The sequence below is a fragment of the Aethalodelphis obliquidens genome, unplaced genomic scaffold (assembly GCF_003676395.1).
Source record: "Aethalodelphis obliquidens isolate GAN/ISIS:26980383/991018 unplaced genomic scaffold, ASM367639v1 scaffold22, whole genome shotgun sequence".
Taxonomy (NCBI): Eukaryota; Metazoa; Chordata; class Mammalia; order Artiodactyla; family Delphinidae; genus Aethalodelphis; species Aethalodelphis obliquidens.
In genome coordinates, this window is record NW_020837966.1 from 13,601,239 (window position 1) to 13,625,791 (window position 24,553).

Sequence of the window (24,553 nt, forward strand, 5' to 3'; positions counted from 1 at the left end):
GTGTGTGTGTGTGTGTGTGTGTGTGTGTGTGTGTGTGTGTGTGTGTGAGTGACATGTGGGTGTGCACATGGATGTAAAAATTCATCAAGCTATGCACTTAAGACTTATGTGACTTATTATATGTGTTTTATTTATTTTCTACCTTAACTTTTTTTTTAAAGGTCTCTGTTAGAACCCAAATACACCTAGCTCCTTTAATGGTCATTGAGTGTTGTGCTCTACTGCCAGAGTCTGGAACAAGGGGAAGAAATGGACCAGTCTGTGGTGTAAGGAAAGGAAAAAAAGAGAGACGGGGTAAGAAATTGAAGGAGGGAAGGACAGTGGGAGGGAGAAAAGAACAGAGGAAAGGAGAAAGGCTGATGTGCCAGGCCAGGCCAGGCCCCTAACACATACAACATGAATTCAGAAAAAAAAACAGCAAGAATTGTATCAACAAGTTATTGTTTTCAACTACTCCATGTTCCCTAAAGATACCGTATTTTTTAGTTGTATCTGACAGTTTGCTTCTCAGTTCCTAAATCATCCATATCTACAGTGAGAAGGTACAAAATTCCCCCCAAGGATCCCAGACAGTGGTGGATTTGCATGGGGTGTCTGATTCTAGCCTAAGGAAGGATGCTGAATGCCCACCTTTTAGCAGGTAGCCTATGTGAGGACTAGATTAAGCAGCAAACCTGAAATTCAACACAATCTATATTAGCCACAAATTTTCCACTGGGGCAAAAACATGTAGATTCTCAGACTTATTTATAGTCACGCACCAAACCATCAGAACTCACACCAAATTTCAGTTCATCCGATGGTTTTATAGGATGTCTCATTCTCAAGTCATATATCTAGAGAATATTTTATCTACAACTTAGGCAACATTTTTTTCAAAATTCCTGTGAAATAGATGTGCTTCCCCCCCCCCATATCACTAATTAAATGATGCTGACACTGTGTAAAACCATTTAGAGATGGAAATAAGGAATGTGCATCCTTCAAATCAGTTGATGATGAAAACTAAGAATACAGAAGTTGTAACTTCTGACAGTCCTGTAAGGTCTGTTTGTAATGACCTTATCTTATGAGACAGGAAAGGAGAAAAATGTCAAGTTCATTTACGTACAGCAACTACAATTAGAAAGCCAAAGTAATAAATCTTTCAAGCTGGCTGACCTTGAAAATGACTTCATTTCTAGTATAACCAAATTGTCTCACTTTTCAAAGCAAAGCACTTAAGAGGATAGTATGGCCTCACTTCTAATAGGGAGGTCAGGGGAGGAGAGAAGTCCCAACTAGAAATGTGGCAACCTCCAAAGAAACGGTCCAAGGAATTAAATGTTTTCCTTCAGGAGTGTGAGAAATAAAATCAACAAGAAGGCTGAGCCCTGGTACAACTGGGGTTCTGGAAGGGCCCATCTTGCTGCTTAGATAGTCCTTGGATGACTGTTACTTACCCTACTTTGGCTTCTTCCATTAACAAGCAACTGAACCTGGATCTGAAAGAGCCAAACCTTGGTCCAAAGAGTCATCTCGTAGCATCCCATACCTACTGAGGTTGCCGAGGAGGGGAAGGGGCAAGAAGATCTTTGACTCAGGTCTCCTATTCATGAAGAGCCTTAAATTTAGACTTTTGTTACGGTCAAATAAAGTTATGTCTACAGTTACAAAGACACACTAAAAGGAATGATAAGTATTTGAACTTGGGGTCTATTATCAGACTATACTGCCTTTAGAGTACCTTGAGTTAATGCTTTATACATCTTGCAATTGATGAACAGCACAATTATACTGCATTGCTACGTGTATGTTAAAAGTATTAATTAACTGCAAACATTAAAACCATGTCCTATCTTTTGCTGTAGCACTGGTTTTTGTTGTCGTTGTTTTTAAATATGTCAGAAGACTCAAAAACACGAGTGGTCTATTCTTGAGGAGTCATAAGGAGAGAGCACTGTGCAAAGGATTACATTATCTTCGGACTGACCCTGGGATATTAAGATGCTTAATGGGTCTATTATACCCCTAATAAAGACTCCTTTTTAAAGAGGAATTAAGCCTAGAGATGTTCAATAGAGCCATTTGCCCATGGTTACATGAGTAGATGTTTCCTGATTCTCCCTAGGAAAGAGGTTCTGCTGCTTTTCCTTTTGTCTCTCTTTTTTATTTCACTTCCTAGTCACATTGATTCACTGGTCTCAAGACTGAGCTTGGTGCCTGTCCTTGTATGTCATATAGTCCTGGGCTTACCCTACTGTGGGATTTACCTTACTCTCTTATACCTGCATCTTGTTAGTTATAGTGGTTGCCTACTATACTATAAACTCCCCGAGAGCAGGAAAGGTAACCAGTTTACCCCTAAATGTTGAGCCTCTATTACTGTGACCTGCTCACAGTGGTATTCAATACGTGTTTGTTAAATGGACAGATAAATGGAATAAATGGAGAATGGCTGGGTGAGTAGATGGATCAACTGACTGAAGGAAGGGTAAACGAAAGAAATAACAGTACCCCAAAGATCCAATTCTAGTACGTCTCAAACCTTTAATTAGCTTAATTAAGAATGGAGAGATCTTGTAACTGGACTGGATTAGGCTTCTGGTGTTCAAGTACCCAGTGGATATTATCCTCATTGGAGTAAGGTACCACTTCACATGACTGAGACAAATACCTCCCAAATGAATGGCAATTTGGTTCTATCTTTCAGGCTAGCTAAGTATCTACTACCGGAACTCAGCCACTGCATAAAACCAGGCAGTCACGGTGCTGTCCACAACCAAGGGCGCCATTCACATACATTACGAACTGAATAGTGCCCCCTGGATTTGTATAATGTGGTGGCTCTGATGGGATCTAAGACTAAGATGAAATTATCTTCAAAAGCATAACAAAAGGTATCTCCTCCCCTCCCCCAAAAAGGAGTATGTTTAATTATTGATTCTTTTTCCTTTTTTTTAATTTAAATGTTCTCTAGAGCTATAAATAATAGGCAATATGAGCCACTGGCTAAGAGGGAAATTTCTAGAACAAGACAACACAGCTCTACCACATATTCGCTGTGACATCTTGAGCAAGTTATTTAATCTTTTTATTCCTCGGTTTCCCTGAATGTGGAGAGTAATAGCACATACCTACAAGACCATTGTGGGGATTAAATGAGTTATTACACTAATATAGAATAAAACCTAGCACATGCCAAGTGCTCAACGTATGTTAACAATTCTAATGATGATTATTATACTGTTATATTCATCTAGAATCCCATTAGCAGATATTTAGGATCCATTTAAGATAATTGTTTCTGGGACTTCCCTGGCAGTAAGGTGGTTAAGACTCCACATTCCCAATGTAGGGGACATGGGTTCGATCTAAAATCCCGCAAGCCGGGCGGCATGGCAAAAAAAAAAAAAAAGCGTTCCTAATTTATTTTCTAAGATGTATTCAGTAGGTATATATGTATCTATACACACAGATGTACACATAGTCTGAGCAAAGAAAATGTGGTGGTTACTAGTGGTAGCTTTAGTATCCATGTTGAGTGCCTGAGCTCCAGTCGCATTCCACAATTTTAAGACAAGTCATTAATCTTACTAAGCCTCAGTTTCCTCATCTGTAAGTGAAAATAAGAGTTACAGTATTAAATGAGAAACCATAATTAAAACACTTAGCATGTACTTGGTATTCCATAGGTGTTAGATTTTTGTTTTAATATATGCACGATGTCTTTCAGGCTAGTCCTGCTATAGTTTAACAGACAAGATCTATCAAAGTACTAACAAAATCTCAATTCTAGGCTAAAAACACATTAATATTAATAAGGGGGAAAACCAAAAACATAACGTTCACATAAAATCCCCCTTTCCCAAAACTATACTGGTTGCTTTTTAAAAACATTTTTGGTATGGGTTTACTTTAATACACTTTATTTGGAAATAATTTCAAATTTACAGAAAGTTGCAAGAATAAGAATAGTACAAATTTTTAACCATTTTTAATGTTTTATAGCCATTTGAGAGTAAGTTGCATTCACCATGGCCCTTTATCCCTAAATACATTAGAGTGTATTTCCTCAAAATAGAGATGTATAATTAGTTCATTTCGATGCAAGACGAAAAAACGTCATTGAGTGGTTAATAAGTCTACTTTATTCATATTATGGTTGAACTAACACAAGTGACATTTTCTTGTTGTTTAAATTTAAGGTAATCATTTTGGGTAACTCATTTCATATGGAGTTTAGGTAAGCCCATCAGAGCATAACTGGTGAAGTGTTCTTAGTTGGATCTCAGCATAAATGCACATTATCCATTAGAGAAGCCAGAAATTTTATGTGTACGTAGTTTTATTAAACGCATTTGATACAAGATTTCTTTAAAAACATATTGCATTTCATTCTCTTGACTTAAATAATTCTTACTAAATCTAAAATTACTAAAATTTGGTAAAAACTTTTCTTAAAATAAATAATAGATGGTAAGGATACTATGAAACTTCTCGGTCCCTACATAAATTGCTGTAGAAATTGCTTTATGATTGCAACAACTCTTGACGAAAAATGTCAGCTAAAATTATAAAGCAATTTAATGAATTAACATGGATGCCAAATAGATATATTAGTATCCTACACCCAGCCAAGGACTAATCCATATGTTATTAATAGAAGCCTCTTTTTCAAATTCAATACATTAATTTAAAAAATGGTCTTTAAGCTGACTGAACCCAGAGATATAAACCAAGAGCATGGACTCTCGGGGGAGGTGAGAACTGGGTTTGAATTATCTGGTTTCCATCATTATTAAACTGCTCATCTTGAACAACACACTTATAAGCTCCTCAACCCTCAACTGCCATGCTCCTAATACAGGGGTGATAACATTATGACTCTCAGAGTCTGGTGAAGGTTAGAAGAGACAAAACTTGTAAATCACTGAGCACAGTACCTGGTACATATAGTAAGCACTCCGTTAACGACAGATGTTATTAAACAATAAGGCTGGTCTAACATATTTTCATAAGAAGATTATAAATGACATCAACTCTAATTAAACTTAAATATAAACTCCTATAGCTTTGCCTCGTTCCACACCCCTGAGAACCTTAGAATAAAGAACACCACCCAAACCATGTTTACGTGAGTGTATTAGCAGACACATATAAATCAAGTCCACATAGTTTTTCTTTCCTTTTTTTTTTTTTTCAAATATGACTCCATCCACTCAGCAAATATACAATGGCAATTAGGGTTAACAACATATGGTAAGAAATACAAAGAAAAAAGAACATCGGGGGATCAGCTGATGCTGGGAATAGGCGGAGAATGTGCTATTTCAAGCATGCCTATTATTGGCTAAATGAGCCAATTATTAATCTTTACTATGTTCTCACCTAGCATCTAGTGTTGGGCTGTTACTCAAGAAATGTTGGAAAATCATTTTTTTAACTTAGCTTGCCCCCCCTAAAAGAATTATATAAATCATAAAAATCATAAAAAGGAGAATCATGTATATAAGGCCCAAAGTCTAAAGAGAACTTGAAAGAAAAAAGGGAGAATGCTGGACTTGAGGAGTCATGTTAGAAAGGGGAGGGAAAGGGGGTACAGAAGAAAGAAGACTGGTCTACAGAGAGGATGATGTTTGGGAATTCCCTGGCAGTCCAATGGTTAGCGCTCGGCGCTTTCACTGCAGAGGGCATGGGTTCAATCCCTGGTCAGGGAATTGAGATCCTGCAAGCTGTGCGGCACGGCTGGAAACGAAACAAAACAAAAAACATATACATACAGGACCTTTAAATAGAGGACCTATGAAGTGCCGTGATCACTGCCGGGGCCTTAGGTGCCTCAGAAACATCAACACAGGTAATGAGACAACAGAGTCCCAGAAAACCCAAGTCAGCAACGCTGGTAAGGGGTAGAGCCTGCCAGCCACTCCAGTCTGCCATACCAGAAAGCCCAACACATCTCATTATCTAGCCCCAAGGAGAAGAGAAAATGTTTAAATCAGGAATGTCCAAGTCCTTCTCAGGAACTCACTGATGGGATAATTGTCTCCTCCCTTGGTGAGAAGTAAGAAGAGATTCCACACTAATGGTTTCAATGTTCCCTGAGGGGCACTACAGAAATGAGAAGTGGTGTGCTCCTGGTATTTATGACATGGTTGTTATCAGAAAACAAAGGATCGTCCTGCTTCCCTCGTGATATTTCCATGCCCCAGCAGACATTCAAGTGGATGAAAATTTGTTAAGAGTTATCTGAGCCCAAACTCTAACTCCAGATCACATCTAAACAAAAAGGTTTTTTTTCTAATCCCATTATTTTTTTTAAGAATTTAAATATATTTTATTATATTTAGCCTCATTTGGTGTTGGGTTTTTTTTTGGCTGCACTGGGTCTTTGTTGCTGTGCACAGGCTTTCTCTAGTTGTGGCGAGCGGGGGCTACTCTTCCTCGTGGTGCATGGGCTTCTCACTGCAGTGGCTTCTCTTGCTGTGGAGCACGGGCTCTAGCCGCGTGGGCTTCATTAGCTGTAGCACGTGGGCTCAGTAGTTGTGGCACACGGGCTTAGCTGCTCCGCGGCATGTGGGATCTTCCAGACCAGGGATCGAACCTATGTCCCCTGCATTGCAGGCGGATTCTTAACCACTGCGCCACCACGGAAGTGCTCCCATTATTTTTTAATTTGGCACAAAACTCCTTGGCTAGACTATTGTGTTACTTTCTCAGCTTAAACTCAGTGGAACAGGAAACTAGGTCTGAGAAGTGAAACAGCAAGCAGAGGGGGAAAGCCCTTTGACATAGACAATCTTGTGTTTAAAATGTTTTCTATGTATACTATACTGTGTTAAGCACTAGAAAAAGTACAAAACCAAGTCAAAACCATAAGAATTCATCCCTACCTATGAATCTGCCTTGTTGCCAGAACATCCCATCTCATAGGGTCGTTCTAGCAGCGCCACATTTAAAGTTATCTGTTAAAATATATGTATTATGTAGGACAGAGAACCCTATACCATAATATGAACAATTCACTTCTTTATTCTAGTTCTTGGCATCTTAGAGGACAGCCAATAGGACACCAACGTAGAACAAGAAAGACTTGATGGAAGAGGAAGGAAAGGTCAGGTGTAGCCAGTAAGGGTAGATAAGAGGAGTCTCCAGACCACAGACTGGCTGGGGGCACATGGGAAAATACAGTACTGATGGGTTAAAGGGAAGGCGAGAGCAAGAGTTGAAAACTGATGGAGAAGGGAGGAGGGACATACACTCTTATTATGGGCAACAAACATTTGCAATTGAATAGAAAACGGGGAGGGTTTAAGAGTCCAGTGAGTTTGAGTTTAGACTTTTAATAGTCTGTGTGGCCTCCATGAGGCCAGAGTGAGAGATGACCTAGGCACAAGCATCATGGCAGGGTACCTGGTACACAGTAGGAGGCCAAAACCTGGAGAGCTGTTATTATTGTTACTAGTCAGAGTTCTGCAACGAGGCTAGGCTTGGTAAAGACTTAAGTGATCCTTTCATATTAGACAGCACTTAACTCTCCTAAGAGGACAAGGGCAATAGCCACAGTGAGAAAGTTTCCAGTGACTTTCATCTGATCAGTCCTGGGGATGCTAACAGAACTGTCTACTTCATGTATGACAACCTGAAGCCTTCCACTCAGGTCAAACACAACCTGAACACAGAGATGCACATTCTACGAAAGAAGCAATGTTCCAAAACCCAGTTCTTTATCCTGGCCTCTTGCTGACATACTGGTTTAGTTCATATCATGAGCTCTAATTGTAGAATGAGTTGGTTCTAGGCAAGCATAACTAGAAACAGCTATGGTTAAGAGAAACTAATACATTCAAATAATACCAAAGGTAATTTATGCTCCTGACATCACAGTCACATTCAAAAATAATAAACAACGCCAACTGTTGGTTAGCAAATGCTAACATGCCCATTAGAATATCGCACTTCTACAAATAAAGACCAGGATCACCCATGTTTACTGCATCAGATTTAAATGGTCTTGGAGATCAAACACGTTTAATCCCTTTGTAAACTCCTTTAAATCAATGATCAGTGCCTCTTCCACAGATTATAATGATCTTGGTATTAGGGAGAGCCTTGATCAACAACTTGTTAATCTACAGAACAAAACTGACTTATCCTTTCCTCTTTCAGATGACCTCTGCTTGAAAAGAAAGATGCGTTCCATCGCTGTTAAGCCCAGAGAAGGGAGAAGGAACAAGAGGGGTTTGGTTCAATATTCCGGAGCCCCAGGACTCCTGGATAAGCTGTATCTCATTTTGACAGCAGCAGTAGAGTAAATGAAAAGCCCTGTCAGGTAATGCATTTATCTTCATGGGCAAATCAGTCGTTCCAAAGCAAGAATCTCAGATGTTGTCACATCAGCTAGGACAAGAAGTCATAAAGCAGGGAGGCTATCAGTGCAGGAGGTACAGCGATATCTAGACTGTAATTAGGAGCTGTGAATGGGCACTCTAGTTCCAAGCTCACTGGGAGCCTTGATTTTTTTCCTCTGGGTTGGTCCTCATCAGCCATTTCAGAGCTCAAGCCTCTGAGCTGCCCTTTATTCTGAGAGCTTTATGGTAAGAGCAGCTCTGCTGTTTCTCCCAAATGTTACGTAATCAAGAGAAAACAAGAAAAACAACAAGTGCCTTCATCCATTTCTTCATCTGATCATTCATTCAACAGATATTTATCCCATGGTCTAGGCACTAAGCTACGTGTGGGCTAGTCACTGAGGTAGATCCAGTCTCTGACCTCAAAAAAATTAGATTCTAACAGGACAGACAGACACGCAGCAGGCGTGTATGCGGTGGAAGGGGGGCAGAGGGGGCACTGTGGGAGCAGTGAGGAAGGCAATAGGCCAATCTATGGAGGCCTTCCTGGAGGAAGTGGCCTCTAGGCTAAAGCTTACAAGAAGGCTATGAACTGGTTAGATGGAAAGATGAGAGAGATAAGAGGTAATAATTTATACCCAGTTACAAGAAGATACCAGGTGTATTCGAGCAATGGACGAAGTTTGTAGGACTAAAGAATTGAGGGGGAGCAGGTTGGGAATATAATCAGAATTTGAGGGGGCAGGAGACAGGAATAGTATCCAGATGATTCTGAGAAATGAGAGAAGTGAGCAACACCAATGACGTTTACATGCATTTCAAATCCATCTATCTTAAGGTGGTTTTTCATGTGTATACAAAAAAAGATCTACTGAAAAATAAGATAAACTGAGATATCCCAAAAGAATCCTATAGTGATTTTTTAAAAGCTGAATAATCATTAGGCAGTTATTAAAATTCTACTGTACACACCAGTGAAATACGTGAAAATCACAGAGAAGATACTTATTTGTAAGATATGGTGCCTTAACTAGCCCCCACCCCCAAGACATAAAACCCCATGATTTTGAACAGCTAAAACTAAAAATTCAGGAATGAGAATGTTTTTTTCTTTTTTCTTTCACTCTCAGTAGCCCATGGTATACTGCTCTTATCACATGACTGTCGATTATACCCAGTAAAGAGTTAGAGAGAGAACTGATTAAACCCTAACCATGCTGTTTGCTGTGTGATCCTAAGCAAGCTATATACTTCTCTGAGCCTCTGTTTCCTCCAATGGACCCATCTCTTAGGGCTTCTGTCAGTACTTGGTGAGACAATGCTGGAGGTGGTATTTCTGCTTCCATTTTACTGAAGAGTTAAAAAAAGACTCAGAGAGGTTACACGACCCATACCAGGCCAGCCAGCTACAGAACAGCCCTCAGATTTCACACCAGGGCTGACTCATTCTGCATCTAGTTCTTTTTATTTTTTTTTTTTTTGGCCATAAATTTTTGGGGGTAGTGATTTTCAATGATAATATAATTAAATTTTAACTATGATGACATTTTTCATACCATGGAAATAATAAATGTTTTTGAATCAAAGCAAAAGCGAAGTGGAGAATAATAATAACTATAGCAAAAATAGCATTGGATGAACACTCTGAGTGGTGAATTGTATGATATATGAATTATACCTCAATAAAGCCAATTAAAAAAAGGAGCACTGTATTGAGAAGTGAGTAATGTGGCATTTAGAACTGATAAGATTTTGAGGAAGTTACATCTGTTACTTCACTTTCTTACCTGTAAAAGAGGGATGCTATTACCTGCATTTTCCTTGCCAAAGAATTAGGGTAAAATGGAATCCTGAATGGCAAAATCCATCACGGTGCCCAGAAGGCTCTACTACACTATGATGACACTAAAACAAACTTGAGAACAAACAGGTTTTGTTTGTTAATTTCTAATGACATGTGAACCTCCTAAAATGTACAGGAAGTCTACCCCAGCTCGCAAACACCTGTTCATGAGATCATCCCTTCTCAAAAGACTGAAGTCACTGACCTATTGGCAGCAGGAAGTTCTGGAAAATACAGATTACAGGAGCTCATTTCCCTGTGGCACAGTTACACTATCACTGGGAGGATCCATGCTCCAATCAAAGGCTTTCTAATCCATGAGCACAACAGCCTGGTACAGAGTTCTGCTCTACCAGTCACATGGGCCAAAGAATCAAAATAAACACAAATGTGGCCCCAGTTACCCAAGCCCATAACTGAATCCCAAGTCACCCCTGGTCTACTCATGTTCAAAGACACACATACTGTGCCAGACTCAGAAACAGACCTCTTCCTGAATTTCCTTCCTGTTTTATGCAGGAAATATAAAGTGAAATGTTTCTTGTTTTCTCTTTAGTAGGAAGACCCTTTCCTCATTCTCAGTTCCTGATTTACTGGTTTCATAGAAATGAAACATCAATACCAATGGCATTATACAGCAAAGACAAAACATGATTTTCCACTGTTTTAAAAGGCTGAGGTCATTTTTGCCCCAATTCCTACACAGTGGTAAGCTTAAAATCAAGCCATTTAGCTCACAGTCAGGTCCAATAAATCAGTGGCAAAAATAAATGGAAAAGCTTGCCAAAATGTAACCATAGTAACACCACAGATGCGTCAAGAAATGGTGTGCTCATTTGCTTCATTCCCCATTTCTTAAATTGGAATCTGAGTAGGGGAAAAATTACACAGAGAACAATCATGATTCTGCAATTACTGAATTCTGCAAAACTGCATCCAATCTGCTGTACTAGAACTTCAGAGGCAGCAATGGTCGAGCTACAAAAATAGCCCTGGATGGCTTACAAGTCCCAAAACCCTGGAACTGCGATTTAACAGTTACTTGGTCGTGCTGTGTCTCTGTTTCCTCACCTGTAAAATGGGTATTAAAAATCCCAACCTCAAAGGAATATTCTAAGAGTAAATCTGGACAGTATATCAGAGATGAGGCAATGATGTAAGGCCCTGATCACCTTTAGCCTTGTTTTTATTGGCTTATCTTCGTGTCTTGGTTTCTTTCTTTATTTCTATAAAAAACAGATAGATAATCCCTGCCTCATTCATGAGACTGACATTAGGAATTATTATTACTAATCCAAGTGTAAGGAATTATTATTAGGATATTATTAGAATTATAGTTTTCAATTCTAATGATGCAAAATTAAAAGAACTGAGGGCCAGAGATTCACATTAATACATTATCATGTTTTCTCTGTCAAATGCAGCTCTGCCACTCAGCAGAAAGAAGCAACCTGGCGGCACTGACCCAAGTTACCTGTAGTCAACCTCTTTTCCTCTTGGAGCCTTGGTTTTATTAATAAGTGAAGAGCAAGGCAGGGCTGTTCTAAACTCTGATCGCTAAAGTTTCCCATCTAGACTTCCAGTCTAAGTCCTTGCAGATCCATGGTATGCCTGAAATCAGTTCTGTTCATTATTTTGCAGTAGTACGAGGAAACAATAGCACTCTAGGACATCACTAGCAAAATATTATTTTTTAAAGAAAATATTCATAGCAAACAAATCACAGCCATAAGCAGGGTACCTTGAACTTCAAATTATTCCTCCTTGTTTTTGCTGATTAAAAAAAATATTTCTAAACACCTGTCAAACTTTGAAGGACTGGGTAATAGGAGAAAAGAAAACTCCCAAGCAATAAAATCAGAATCATTCTTTCTTCTTCTTTTGAATGAAAGCAAATAACTGTATGTCTTCCCAGAATTCCCACCTCATAATGAGCTGTACAGCAATGTAGTTTGGTAGAGCATGGCAATACCTCATGACCACTGAGCTGCCAATTCATCTACCCCATAGGCTGATTCCCTCCTCCCTTCCTTCTTTCCTTTCTTCCTTCCATGCCACAAAATCCCTGATGTCATAGTCCCTACATTTTATGTCTTGCTTTCTCAGATTTGGTCTGATCTAATGGGTCTGGGGCTTTGGGTTTTTTAATCTGTGGAAACCATTTCTTCAAAGAAAATCCTATGTGAAATCATGATTTATGAATCTGATAAAGGTGGAGAAGAAGAGAGAGTCCACTGAGGCATTCCCTTTGCTGAGAGGCTATCGGAGTCCCATGGATCTCCTCAGAGGTGAGCATGAAGTCCTCTGGCCTGGTCCACCCCATTAATGACAATCATGGTTAACACTTATGAGGCTTACACCACGCCCATACTGTACACAAATGCTTTGACGAGCATTTGACTTTGACTTCCTAACAGTTCTGTGAAGTTAGTAGGAGTGAGATGTCCTTTTCACGGTTGTGAAAACTGGACCTTACAAAGGATAAATAATTTGCCCAGTATTCTCAAGCCAGAACTTGAAAACCGAGTAATTTACCTGGCGCAGTACTGCATGTCCTGTTGTCAATCATGACTCCCTGGACTTACGGAGTCACTACGTGAGCAAACTGCCAAGTGTCCCAGAACCAGCTGTTGAGCTCTTAGTTCTCCCCTCAACTTTTCACCCACCCACCCCGCAGTAAGACGCTCCAAACTGGCTACTTACAAGGCACAGCATGGCGGTAAAGGTTATCTCTTATGGTCTGCTGGAGCTCATGATCAGGCGACCCTTTCTGGAACCGCTGATTGAGAAAATGTCGCAGGTCCTTGTTCAGCTTTCCTCCTACAGGAAATACATAAAACAGAATGCATCAACCATCGGGCTTCCTAGAGACTGAGCAGCCTGAGAGCTGTGTGAGGGAAAGCCACGCAAAGCCATTCTAGTCCGCCGCCCTCAGTCATCAAGAAGACTTACTTTAGGTTTTCCTCTGCAGGGGAAAAAGCAAGGAAGAATGTAATAAAGATAAAACAGCATTGAAACAGCATTAATTTGGAGGTCCCAGTTCACATAACACTAGGAGGCTCAAATAACAAAGAATTGAAATGAGGCTATTACATTTAAAATATGTGCTGTAGACACTTGCAGACACTATTAGATGGAGTGGATGTGGCTGAAACCTTAAAGAGGGCAATCTAGCAATAGCTGACAAATTACAAAGTGTCCTTTGACCAGGGACCCAACTGGAACAGATTTACCCTATACATTTGCAAAAGTCTGCCCAAATCTCTAGTATTGTTTATTGCAGCATTTTTATAACAGAAAATAAATAAAAATAAACACCAAAAACCTGGAAACAACCACCAGGGATCAACGAAGTAAAGCACAGTTCACCCACATAACTACTCTGTGAAAGCTACATCTTCATGTGCTTGTACTGCAGGAAAACCTGTGGAATTGTACCTACTACCTGACCACTTTTGTGTGAGAAGAACAAAGAAAAGGAGAGAGCATGTATTAATGGAAGGAATCATCAGAAAGTTTTAACAACCGTTTCCTTTAGGGAGAAGGACTTGAGTTTGGGAAATAAAGGAGGAGACATCATTCTTCATTACATAGACAGATACAGATACACAGATGTTACTTTTCTGTGTTGATTTATAAACACTAAACATATTTTTTTTCAAATTTTGTTGCTGTTTAAGCAGTAGTTACCTGGGCTGGTCTATGTGTTTATTTCTCTTTAACTCTCTACAGTTAACAGAACAAAACAAAAGCTAAAAAAAAGTATATTGTTACAAAAGTGTATCATAGAACGGAGAAGGTAACCAAACTTTTTTTTTTAATTATAAACACAAATTATAGTCTACAGGATCAGCAGAAGGCTTATAGATCAACCTCGCTAATATTCATTCTTAATGGAGAAAACTGCTTCAGTGACAACTAAAAATAACAAGGCTAAGATTGTCCTTCCATTTTTTGACAAGATAAAAATTAGGTAGGAGCATTTCTAGCATTAGAGAAACAATGCAGCAAGGCAGTATCCATGTGAACCTCAAAATTCACATCTTCAGATGACAATTTTCCCATGGTCAAAACGAGCAAGTCATGGGGATGACAGCCATGGTTCAGAAGATGCTATGACCTATGTAGGGGAGGAAACTACTGATCTTTATTTTAGTATCATGTTCAAAACCAGATTCCCTGCTTTAGCTGATCATTTTAGAATAGACTAATGAAACCCAATTTGACTCTTTTATTTGAGTTGTAGTACCTGTAAGGCTTCAAGTGGCCAAAACAAAAATTCATAGGTCAATCTCAGGTCGTTCAATAAACATTTAATTAGTCATCAAATATTTATTAAATGAAGAAGACACACACAAACCCCACTTCCCACCCCTCCTTAAAATGGGCACAAGGTTTGAATAGACAGTTTACAAAATATATATATATATGATTGTCCATTAAGCACATGAAAAGATATTCAATTTCACTAGTTATCAGAAAAGGGCAAATTAACACCACAATGAGATCCCAGCACCTACCTGCCAGAATGGCAACATCAAAATCAAGCGAGAGCAAGCCTGAGAAACAACAGGAACTCTTTTTATACTGCTAGTGGGTGTATAAAACGTTTCATCCCCTTGGGAAAACAATTTGACAGTATCTTATAGAGTTAAACCTTCACTAACCAAATAACCCAACAATTCCACTACTGTTTATGCAAGAGAAATGAAAACAAGTACACACACTCAGACGCGCATGTGCACGCACAACTTATAGATGAATCCTCACAGCAACTTTATTCATTATATAATAGCCCCAAATTGGAAACAACCCAAACGTCCATCAACAGGTGAATGGATAAGCAAACTGTACTATATTCAAATAGGATGCAGCACAAAAATTGAAAAGAACAAACCACTAACACATACAGTAATACGGATGAATCTCAAACACATAATGCTGAGCAAAAGAAGCTAGACACAAAAGAGAACATACTGTATGATTCCACTTATATATAAAGCTTCAGAACAGGCTAAACTATAGTGATAGAAAGCAGTCCAGCAGTTACCTGGGGCTGAGGGTAGGCAGAGACTAACACACAAGGGAATAAGATCTATGGAGTGTATCTATGTCAGTTTCCTGGCTTTGCAACTGTACTGTAGTTATGTAAGGATGTTACCACTGGAAGAAACAGGGTGAAGGGTACACAGGAAGTCTGAACTATTTTTTTACAACTTCCTGAGAGTCAACAGTGATTTCAAGAAAAAAATTCTTTGAAAGGAGGAATCACAAGGAAACTTGGGAGGCTGGGTGATTCCAATACAGTAAATATCAATTGTGGTAGTAATAACACAGGGTTATACATTTATCAAAACTTATGGAACTGTAACTGTAATGCACAGACATTAAAGTGGCACATATGTTCCTCATGGCCAGGAGTTTAATGACTGTGTTATCCCCTCTCATTCATTGTGGGGAGCACCTATGATTTGCTTTTCATCAATAGAATTATGTAAAGATGATGGGATATATGAGATTATATATATGTGATTACGTACACTTGTTTTCCAGTTGCTGGGTTTAAAGAAACCTGCTGTGAATCTTATAGCTACAAGAAAACATATTTAAGATGCTCCAAATTCTTCTTAAGTAAAGAAATGTAAAATAGTGACAGCCTCAAATGACTCCATATTCAAAACGTCATTCTTCTTTCTCCACAACACTCAAAAAAGTTCAATGAGCATCTACATTTGGGGTTCTTAATGATGGTATTTCAGTGCATTATTGAACATGTGCATAAATGGCTATAAAATTCACTAAGCCTGTGAAATGTGACTGCAAGCAAATTCCAACTTTGTTTCATCTGGAAAATCAACTTTAGCCAATTTCTAAATTGACAATAATAATTGATTTTGAAGTACGTATTCTAAGAGTCTAGCAAGGACTATTTCTTTTGCCAAGTAGTTAACTCCTTTCTCAGCTTGTGGAGGCCAGTAGTAGCATGTGTATCAGTTATATTTGATTTGTTCTATTTCGTTGTTTTTTTAGTAACAGCATATATCCTGGTACATAGTTTTTCTATGATGTTCAGAAACTTTCAAGAGAGTTGGAAGAATAAAAACAATTTACGGAACTGTATATATAAATGTGTGCATTTTATAGTATGTAAATTACACTTCATAAAATCAATTTCAAAAGTTAAAACTATACATTATTATTGAATGACTCTGTGGTAGGCACTGTTGTAAATGCTTAATTTTCAACTTCCCATTAGAGAAACAAACTGAAAGAAGAGTGGAGTAAATCTTGGTGGTTAAAACAGACAGGCCCGGGTGTAAATCCTGGTTCTACTATTTATTAGCCGGTGAACCCAAGTGCCTTGCTTAATCTCTGAACCTCACTTTTCTCATCTGTAAAAACAGAGCTCTGATATAACAGTAGTTCTGCTACAAGCCTGTTGTGAGGATTAAATGAGATTCAGACACTGCTTAGCAAAGAGAAAGCACTTATTGAAAGGTGGAGATTACCCCTCGAGTGGACAACAGTTGAAGCAGTGGAGAAAGAGCTGAGATCAGTCCAAAGATGGACTGTTACTCTTTTTAAAAATGCAGATAAACATAAAACCTATTGACTTACATGGCCAGAAACAAAATACAGGCACAGGGAAATTTGGATTAAAGGATACTTCTAGAGTTTCTGGAAGGGAATAAAACTCTACTTGTGCTAAAATTGTCTGGACACGTGTAAACGGGTTAACATTTAGTGCATGTTTAATATATTCCTGGCACTGTGCTGGAATTGTAGTTCAGAAAATAAAACCAACTGGTCAATCACTGATAGGTGACAGTCACACCTGCCAACTCTACTTCTAGGTCTAAGGCACTCTTGAATTTGACCACAAGGACAAAAGTATTTACCAGCAAAATCTCCATTGCCTAGAACCTAGGATATATATTCCCCTTAGGAGACCAGAGTTCTAGACAATAAAAACACACTAACAGTTATCATCTGAACTGTAAGTAGTGAAGATGTTATGGGACCCAAATGTACTGCCGCCTAAGACAAAAGCATTCCCAAATCTCAGGATTCAGTATATTTTTATCCCATATAGGTCCTTATGAGTGAGACACAAAATTCCAAAGAAGACTCAGGATACAGTCCCTCTTTATCCCACACAGATCCTTACTGATCATATTCAGTACCTATCAAGGTGAACCAGGGGCACACAGATTGGAAGGATTCTTAAGACATAGGCCCTCTTTGTTTACACTTGAGCTTTACATTCAAACTAGCCACACTAGCTAAAGTTTATGATCATCAAACTAAAACTCCTCTTTACTGTGGATGTGCAAAAGGGCAGGGTTAACTATGCTGCCGGTTAACATTTACTCTGTGTTCCAGGACATTTGGAAGCGAAAAGCCTCAACCTTCTCATTACATTAAAAATACTGTACTTTTTGGCATCTAATCTCCAATTAATTGCCAATTATTAAGGGGACAAGTCTATAAATCTTCTCCTAATTGTCAAGGGCAGTGAGCCAATGAAGTAATAAATTGCTAGAGAAAGAGTTTGCCATAGCATCTTCACTCACTATGAAATTCAAGATTTGTTTTGCAAATGGAAAAGAGAACACAGATCAGTAATGTGTGGAATTTTTTCCAAGAAAAGGGTTCAGAGCTTACTTTAAGACAATTTTATCATTTAAATAAGAAAGGGGGGAGCTTAGACCCTGTCCTGGATTAGCCATTATTTCATATTTTCATATGTATACACCTGGAATTCTGTGGCTTTTAAATTTACAACAATATACCTCTGTCTTTTTGATTCACATTAGTCTACAGAAATTTAACCAATCGATGTAATTTTGAATTATTTTAAATGTTGTATAATATTCCATTTAAAAAACATAACAATTTTATTTCTCCTTCAGAGAGAATTAGATTATTTCCAATGTTGTTGACAATACAACAAGGCTGCAGTAAGTGTCATTATAATGCTTTTTTTTTTAAACAAACGTGTGAATCTTCTTTTGCTCTAAACTATCTGAACCTGGAAATAGACATAGCCACCTTCAACTTACCTAGGCATTGCTAAATTCTCCAAAATGGTAGTGCCAGCTTACTTTTCTACCAAAATTCTTAGAGACCCCATTTCCCCACACTTAGGCCAATATATTGCTATTATTAGTGTATCAGGGGTCCTGAGACCACTCCCACATTTGAAGATTCGCTAGGAGGATTCACAGGACTCAGTATATAATTGTACTCAAAGCTATATTTTATTACAGCAAAAGGGTACAAAGCAATATCAGCAAAGGAAAAAGGCTCAAGGGGGAACAAAGTCCAAATGAAATCAGGTGCAAGGGTCCCCTCCCCAGTGGAGTCACTCTAATTCCCAGGGCAATGTGTGAAATATGCCCGTTAGACACTCAAGGGAGCTCATTACACATAAAGGCCCACAGTTTTTATTAGGAACTGGTCATGTAGACAGCCTCTGCCTGGCATGAAAGTAAGCTCCAGACTCTCAGAAGGAAAGAATAAAGCATATCTTTTGCATGAACAGTTAGAACACAGTGATCTGCTATTAGGTCTGGGAATGGAAGGAACCCTCCTGAAATCCAAGTTCCCAGATCCCAGCCAAGAACCAACTTGGTAAGCCAGCCTTAAAACTAACAATCATTAACTCTTTTCTGCACTGTCCACCTTTAAAAATCTTCCTAATCTCATAAAGATAAAATGATATATTGATGTTATACTAATTTAAAACTACTGATTACTATTGAAATTGAACATTCTATCATTTTTTTAATGTTTTCTCTCCTGTAACTTGCCTGTTCATATTCTTTGCGTATTTTCCTAATGGGTTGTCTTGTTATTTCTGATAAGATGCTCTTTACATATCTGGATATGATTCCTTCATCAATTATTTGTTACACACTTTGCTTATCATTATTTTTTTTGCGATACGCGGGCCTCTCACTGTTGTGGAGCACAGGCTCCGGATGCGCAGGCTCAGCGGCCATGGCTCACAGGCCCAGCCGCTCCGCGGCATGTGGGATCTTCCCGGACCGGGGCACGAACCCGTGTCCCCTGCATCGGCAGGCGGACTCTCAACCACTGCGCCACCAGGGAAGCCCTGCTTGTCATTATTTAAACATGAAACAATCCCCTAAAAATAACTGAGTTGTGCTGTTTCTCCAGCTTTTCCTCTCCCATGCTATAGTTTTCTGTCAACTCAACCTGAAGCATCATTTTTAAGGTGATGGATTATGAGGGGACTCTGTTTGCTCTGATCTCTATCTCCTAGAATAAAAATCCTAAGGGAGAATGCTAGTCAGTAGAAATAGTCTTCATGGTCAAGAAATAAGGTTTCCACATAAACAAAACTACCTACGGAATGGGAGAAAATATCTGCAAATGATGCAACCAATTAGGGATTCATTTCCAACATATATAAACAGCTCATACAGCCCAATAACAACAAAAAAACAAATGCAATAAAAAAATGGACAGAAGACCTAAATAGGTATTTTTCCAAAGAAGACACAGGCACGTGAAAAGATGCTCAAGGTCACTAATTATTAGAGAAATGCAAATTAAAACTACAAGGAGGTATCACCTTACAACAATCAGACTAGTCATCATCAGAAAGTCTACAAATAATAAATGCTGGAGAGGGTGTGGAGAAAAGCGAACCCTCCTACATTGTTGGTGGGAATGTAAATTGGTGCAGGCACTATGGAGAACAGTATGCAGGATCCTTAAAAACCTAAAAATGAAGCTACCATATGATCCCGCAATCCCACTCCTCGGCATATATCTGGAGAAGACAAAAACTCTAATTTGAAAAGATACATGCACCCCGATACTCATAGCAGCACTATTTACAATAGCCAAGACATGGAAGCAACCTAAATGTCCATCAACAGATCAATAGATAATGAAGATATGTGTGTGTGTGTGTGTATATACATATATATATGTATGTGTGTGTGTGTGTGTGTGTGTGTGTATAGAGAGAGAGAATGAAATCATGCCATTTGCAGCAAAATGGATGGACCTAGAGATTATGATACTAAGTGAACTCAGACAGAGAAAGACAAATGTTATTTGATATCACTTATATGTGGAATCTAAAAAAAAAGGATACAAATGAACTTATTTACACAACAGAAATACGCTCACAGACATAGAAAACAAACTTATGGTTACAAAAGGGAAAGGGGGGATAATAAATTCGGAGTTCGAAATTAACAGATACACAGCACTATAAATAAAATAGATAAACAACAAGGACCTACTGTATAGCACAAAGAACTATATTCAGTATCGTGTAATAAACTATAATGGAAAAGAATCTGAAAAGAATATATATACACATCTATATGTATATATGTGTGTGTGTGTGTGTATATATATATATGAATTACTTTGCTGTACACCTGAAACTAACACATTGTAAATCAACTATATTTCAATTTTTAAAAAAGAAGAAATTAGGTTTCCAGAGAGAACATTTTTGAGTTCTCTTCATTCATTCATTTCTAACTGAGAAGACAAAATACAACTCTCCTTATGTCATATGAGCTCCAGAACATCTACAAAGTCAAAGAATAGTGTTTCATTACAACTAGAATTTCGACTTTAATACATTTCAAATATTCAAGGCTAAAAAAAAAAACATGCATCAGGAAATAAAGCTAATCACACCGCCTGATGACTCTCTGCTTTAGCACCCTGCTTTTTCAAGGAATGACTATAGTTGCAGGAAAGGTATATTTATTAAGGCAACACAAATGGTTTATACTGCAGTGGAGCTCTTACAACAAAAACAAAAACTGTCAGTTCAGCAGTTTGCATTTATAAAGGATAGGGTTTTTTTAATACAAAATTATAAAGTGAAGTACAAATTTACCAGTTTTATAGTCACTCAAACTTACAATCTGACATATATTTAAATGAGCTTTGTCTGAAAAATGTTTGCTATTTGTTTCTAACACACTTTTCCTAACATTTTTCTTATAGTAAAAATAAGATAAATTACTGTGGAGTTAGTGTTTATGGGTACAGAGTTTCAGCTGGGAAAGATGAAAAATAAAATTCTGGAAATGGATGGTGGTGATGGTTGCACAACAATGTGAACGTACTTAATGCCACAGACGTGTACACTTAAAAATGGTTAAAATGGGTCTTCCCTGGAGGCACAGTGCTTGAGAGTCTGCCTGCCGATGCAGGGGACACGGGTTCATGCCCCGGTCCAGGAAGATCCCACATGCCGCGGAGCGGCTGGGGCCGTGAGCCATGGCCACTGAGCCTGTGCGCCCGGAGCCTATGCTCCGCACCGGGAGAGGCCACAGCAGTTAGAGGCCTGGGTACCACAAAACAAACAAGAAGAAAAATCGTTAAAATGATACATTTTATGTTATGTAGATTTTACCACAATAAAGAAATAAGATAGATTACAAGATTTGAAAAACACAAAAGTACAACAAAGAAAGTTAAAAATCACCTGTTAATTTGCATCACCATTAACAGTACTATATGTCCTAGGTATGTATACACATGTATACATACATATACACTTATAATATGCTTAGACACTGGAGGACATTCAATCACTCACTCAACAAATCTTCTTAAGTGCCTTCAGCCCGATACTCTGAGGGCCCTGAAGACACAGCGTGACAACACTGAGTTTCTGAGTAGGGACTGACACGCCTGTTTTGGGAAGAATGAACAGTGCCGGCCTCTGGGCAGAGGTAATTGTAAAGATGAGAAGGAAAACAAGAAGCTGCTTTGCTTTGCCAAGTGTGGGGGGAAAGCATTCTAAGCAGAAGGACAGCATTTGCAAAAGTTTCAGAAGCAGAAAAGAGGCTCACATGTTAGAGAAACAGCACGATGTTTGGACAAGGGGTAGGCTCAGACTGAGGTTACAAAGAGAAGCAGGGACCAGATAATTTTGTACCTCGCAGGCCATGAGAAAAAGTCCGTATTTTATTCTAAGGTCACTAGGAATCCCACTCAAGGGATTTCAGTCAGGGAGGTGGGAAGGTCTGGTCTAAATTTTGAGAGGACTCTTGCAGCTGTGCAGTGGGTCAAGTGTACAGGTAGGTTATGGGATGAAATCAGTGAAACTGACCCAACAAGACCTGAAGGGACCTGGATTAAAGAAACGGCCGGGAAGAGGGGCAGGAGGTGACAGAGGCAATATAATTTAAAGCTGAAACTGATAGTGTTCGTCAGTGTGATAGAGGAAGATACCAAATGCAACAGAGGAGGTCAAAAATGACTTCTAGGAACTTCCCTGGCGGTCCAGTGGTTAGGACTCCCCGCTTCCACTGAAGGAGGTGCAGGATCAATCCCTGGTCGGAGAGATAGGGTCCTGGCATGCCGTGCGGCACGGCCAATAAAACAAAATGACTCAAATGTCTGAGCTTAACTGGTCATGAACAGGTCTGAGTGGAATCAGAGTTCCATGAGGTCCCTATTTAACATGAGATGTGTAGGATCATGCGATGTATGTGATTTATATCCAAATGTTCTAACAAGTAATTTATAAGTATTTCCAATATACTATTTTCTTACATCTTTATTGCAGTATAATTGCTTTAAAATGGTGTGTTAGTTTCTGCTTTAAAACAAAGTGAATCACTTATGTATATACACATGTTCCCATATCTCTTCCCTCTAGCGTCTCCCTCCCTCCCACCCTCCCTATCCCATCCCTTTGGTGGTCACAAAGCACCCAGCTGATCTCCCTGTGCTATAAGCTATTAGGCTGCTTCCCACTAGCTATCTATTTTACCTTTGGTAATCTCCATGCCACTCTCTCACTTTGTCACAGCTTACCCTTCCCCCTCCCCATATCCTCAAGCCCATTCTCTACTAGGTCTGTGTCTTTATTCCTGTCTTACCCCTAGGTTCTTCATGACATTTTTTTTCATAAATTCCATATATATGTGTTAGCATATGGTATTTGTCTTTCTCTTTCTGACTTACTTCACTTTGTATGACAGACTCTAGGTCCATCCACCTCATTACAAATAGCTCAATTTTGTTTCTTTTTATGGCTGAGTAATATTCCATTGTATATATGTGCCACATCTTCTTTATCCATTTATCCTATGATGGACACTTAGGATGGAAATCTCCTGGCTATTGTAAATAGAGCTACAATGAACATTTTGGTACATGACTGTTTTTCAATTATGGTTTTCTCAGGATATATGCCCAGTAGTGGGATTGCTGGGTCATATAGTAGTTCTATTTGTAGTTTTTTAAGGAACCTCCATACTGTTCTCCATAGTGGCTGTACCAATTCACATTCCCACCAGCAGTGCAACAGTGTTCCCTTTTCTCCACACCCTCTCCAGCATTTATTGTTTCTAGATTTTTTCATGATAGCCATTCTGACTGGTGTGAGATGACATCTCATTGTACTTTTGATTTGCATTTCTCTAATGATGTTGAGCATTCTTTCATGTGTTTGTTGGCAGTCTGTATATCTTCTCTGGAGAAATGTCTATTAAGGTCTTCTGCGCATTTCTGGATTGGGTTGTTTGTTTTTTTGTTATTGAGCTGCATGAGCTGCTTGTAAATGTTGGAGATTAATCCTTTGTCAGTTACTTCATTTGCAAATATTTTCTCCCATTATGAGGGTTGTGTTTTGGTCTTATTTATGGTTTCCTTTGCTGTGCAAAAGCTTTGAAGTTTCATTAGGTCCATTTGTTTATTATTGTTTTTATTTCGATTTCTCTAGGAGGTGGGTCAAAAAGGATCTTGCTGCGATTTATGTCATAGACTGTTCTGCCTATGTTTTCCTCTAGGAGTTTGATAGTTTCTGGCCTTACATTTAGGTCTTCAATCTATTTGGAGCTTATTTTTGTGTATGGTGTTAGGAAGTGATCTAATCTCATACTTTTACATGTATCTTTCCAGTTTTCCCAGCACCACTTACTGAAGAGGCTGTCTTTTCTCCACTGTACATTCCTGCCTCCTTTATCAAAGATAAGGTGACCATATGTGTGTGGGTTTATCTCAGGGCTTTCTATCCTGTTCCATTGATCTATATTTCTGTTTTTGTGCCACTACCATACTGCCTTGATTACTGTAGGTTAGTAGTATACTCTGAAGTCAGGGAGCCTGATTCCTCCAGTTCCGTTTTTCATTCTCAAGATTGCTTTGGCTCTTCAGGGTCTTTTGTGTTTCCATACAAATTGTGAAATTTTTTGTTCCAGTTCTGTGAAAAATGCCAGTGGTAGTTTGATAGGGATTGCATTGAATCTGTAAATTGCTTTGGGTAGTAAAGTCATTTGCACAATGTTGATTCTTCCAATCCAAGAATGTGGTATCTCTCCATCTGTTTGTATCATCTTTAATTTCTTTCATCAGTGTC

General features: G+C 38.7%; 1 protein-coding gene across 14 annotated transcripts in view; it reads right to left on the minus strand.

Moving 5' to 3' along the window:
* Positions 1–24,553, minus strand: part of MAGI1 (membrane associated guanylate kinase, WW and PDZ domain containing 1) — a 623,112-nt gene that overhangs the window by 237,040 nt on the left and 361,519 nt on the right. For 13 of the 14 annotated variants that reach the window (XM_027121335.1, XM_027121326.1, XM_027121331.1 and 10 more), the window contains exon 2: positions 12,880–12,996. In XM_027121335.1, the coding sequence (XP_026977136.1) occupies positions 12,880–12,996 (117 nt within the window). Of the gene's footprint in view, positions 1–12,879; positions 12,997–24,553 lie in introns of those variants that run through there. The other variant, XM_027121328.1, reaches the window with a different exon arrangement.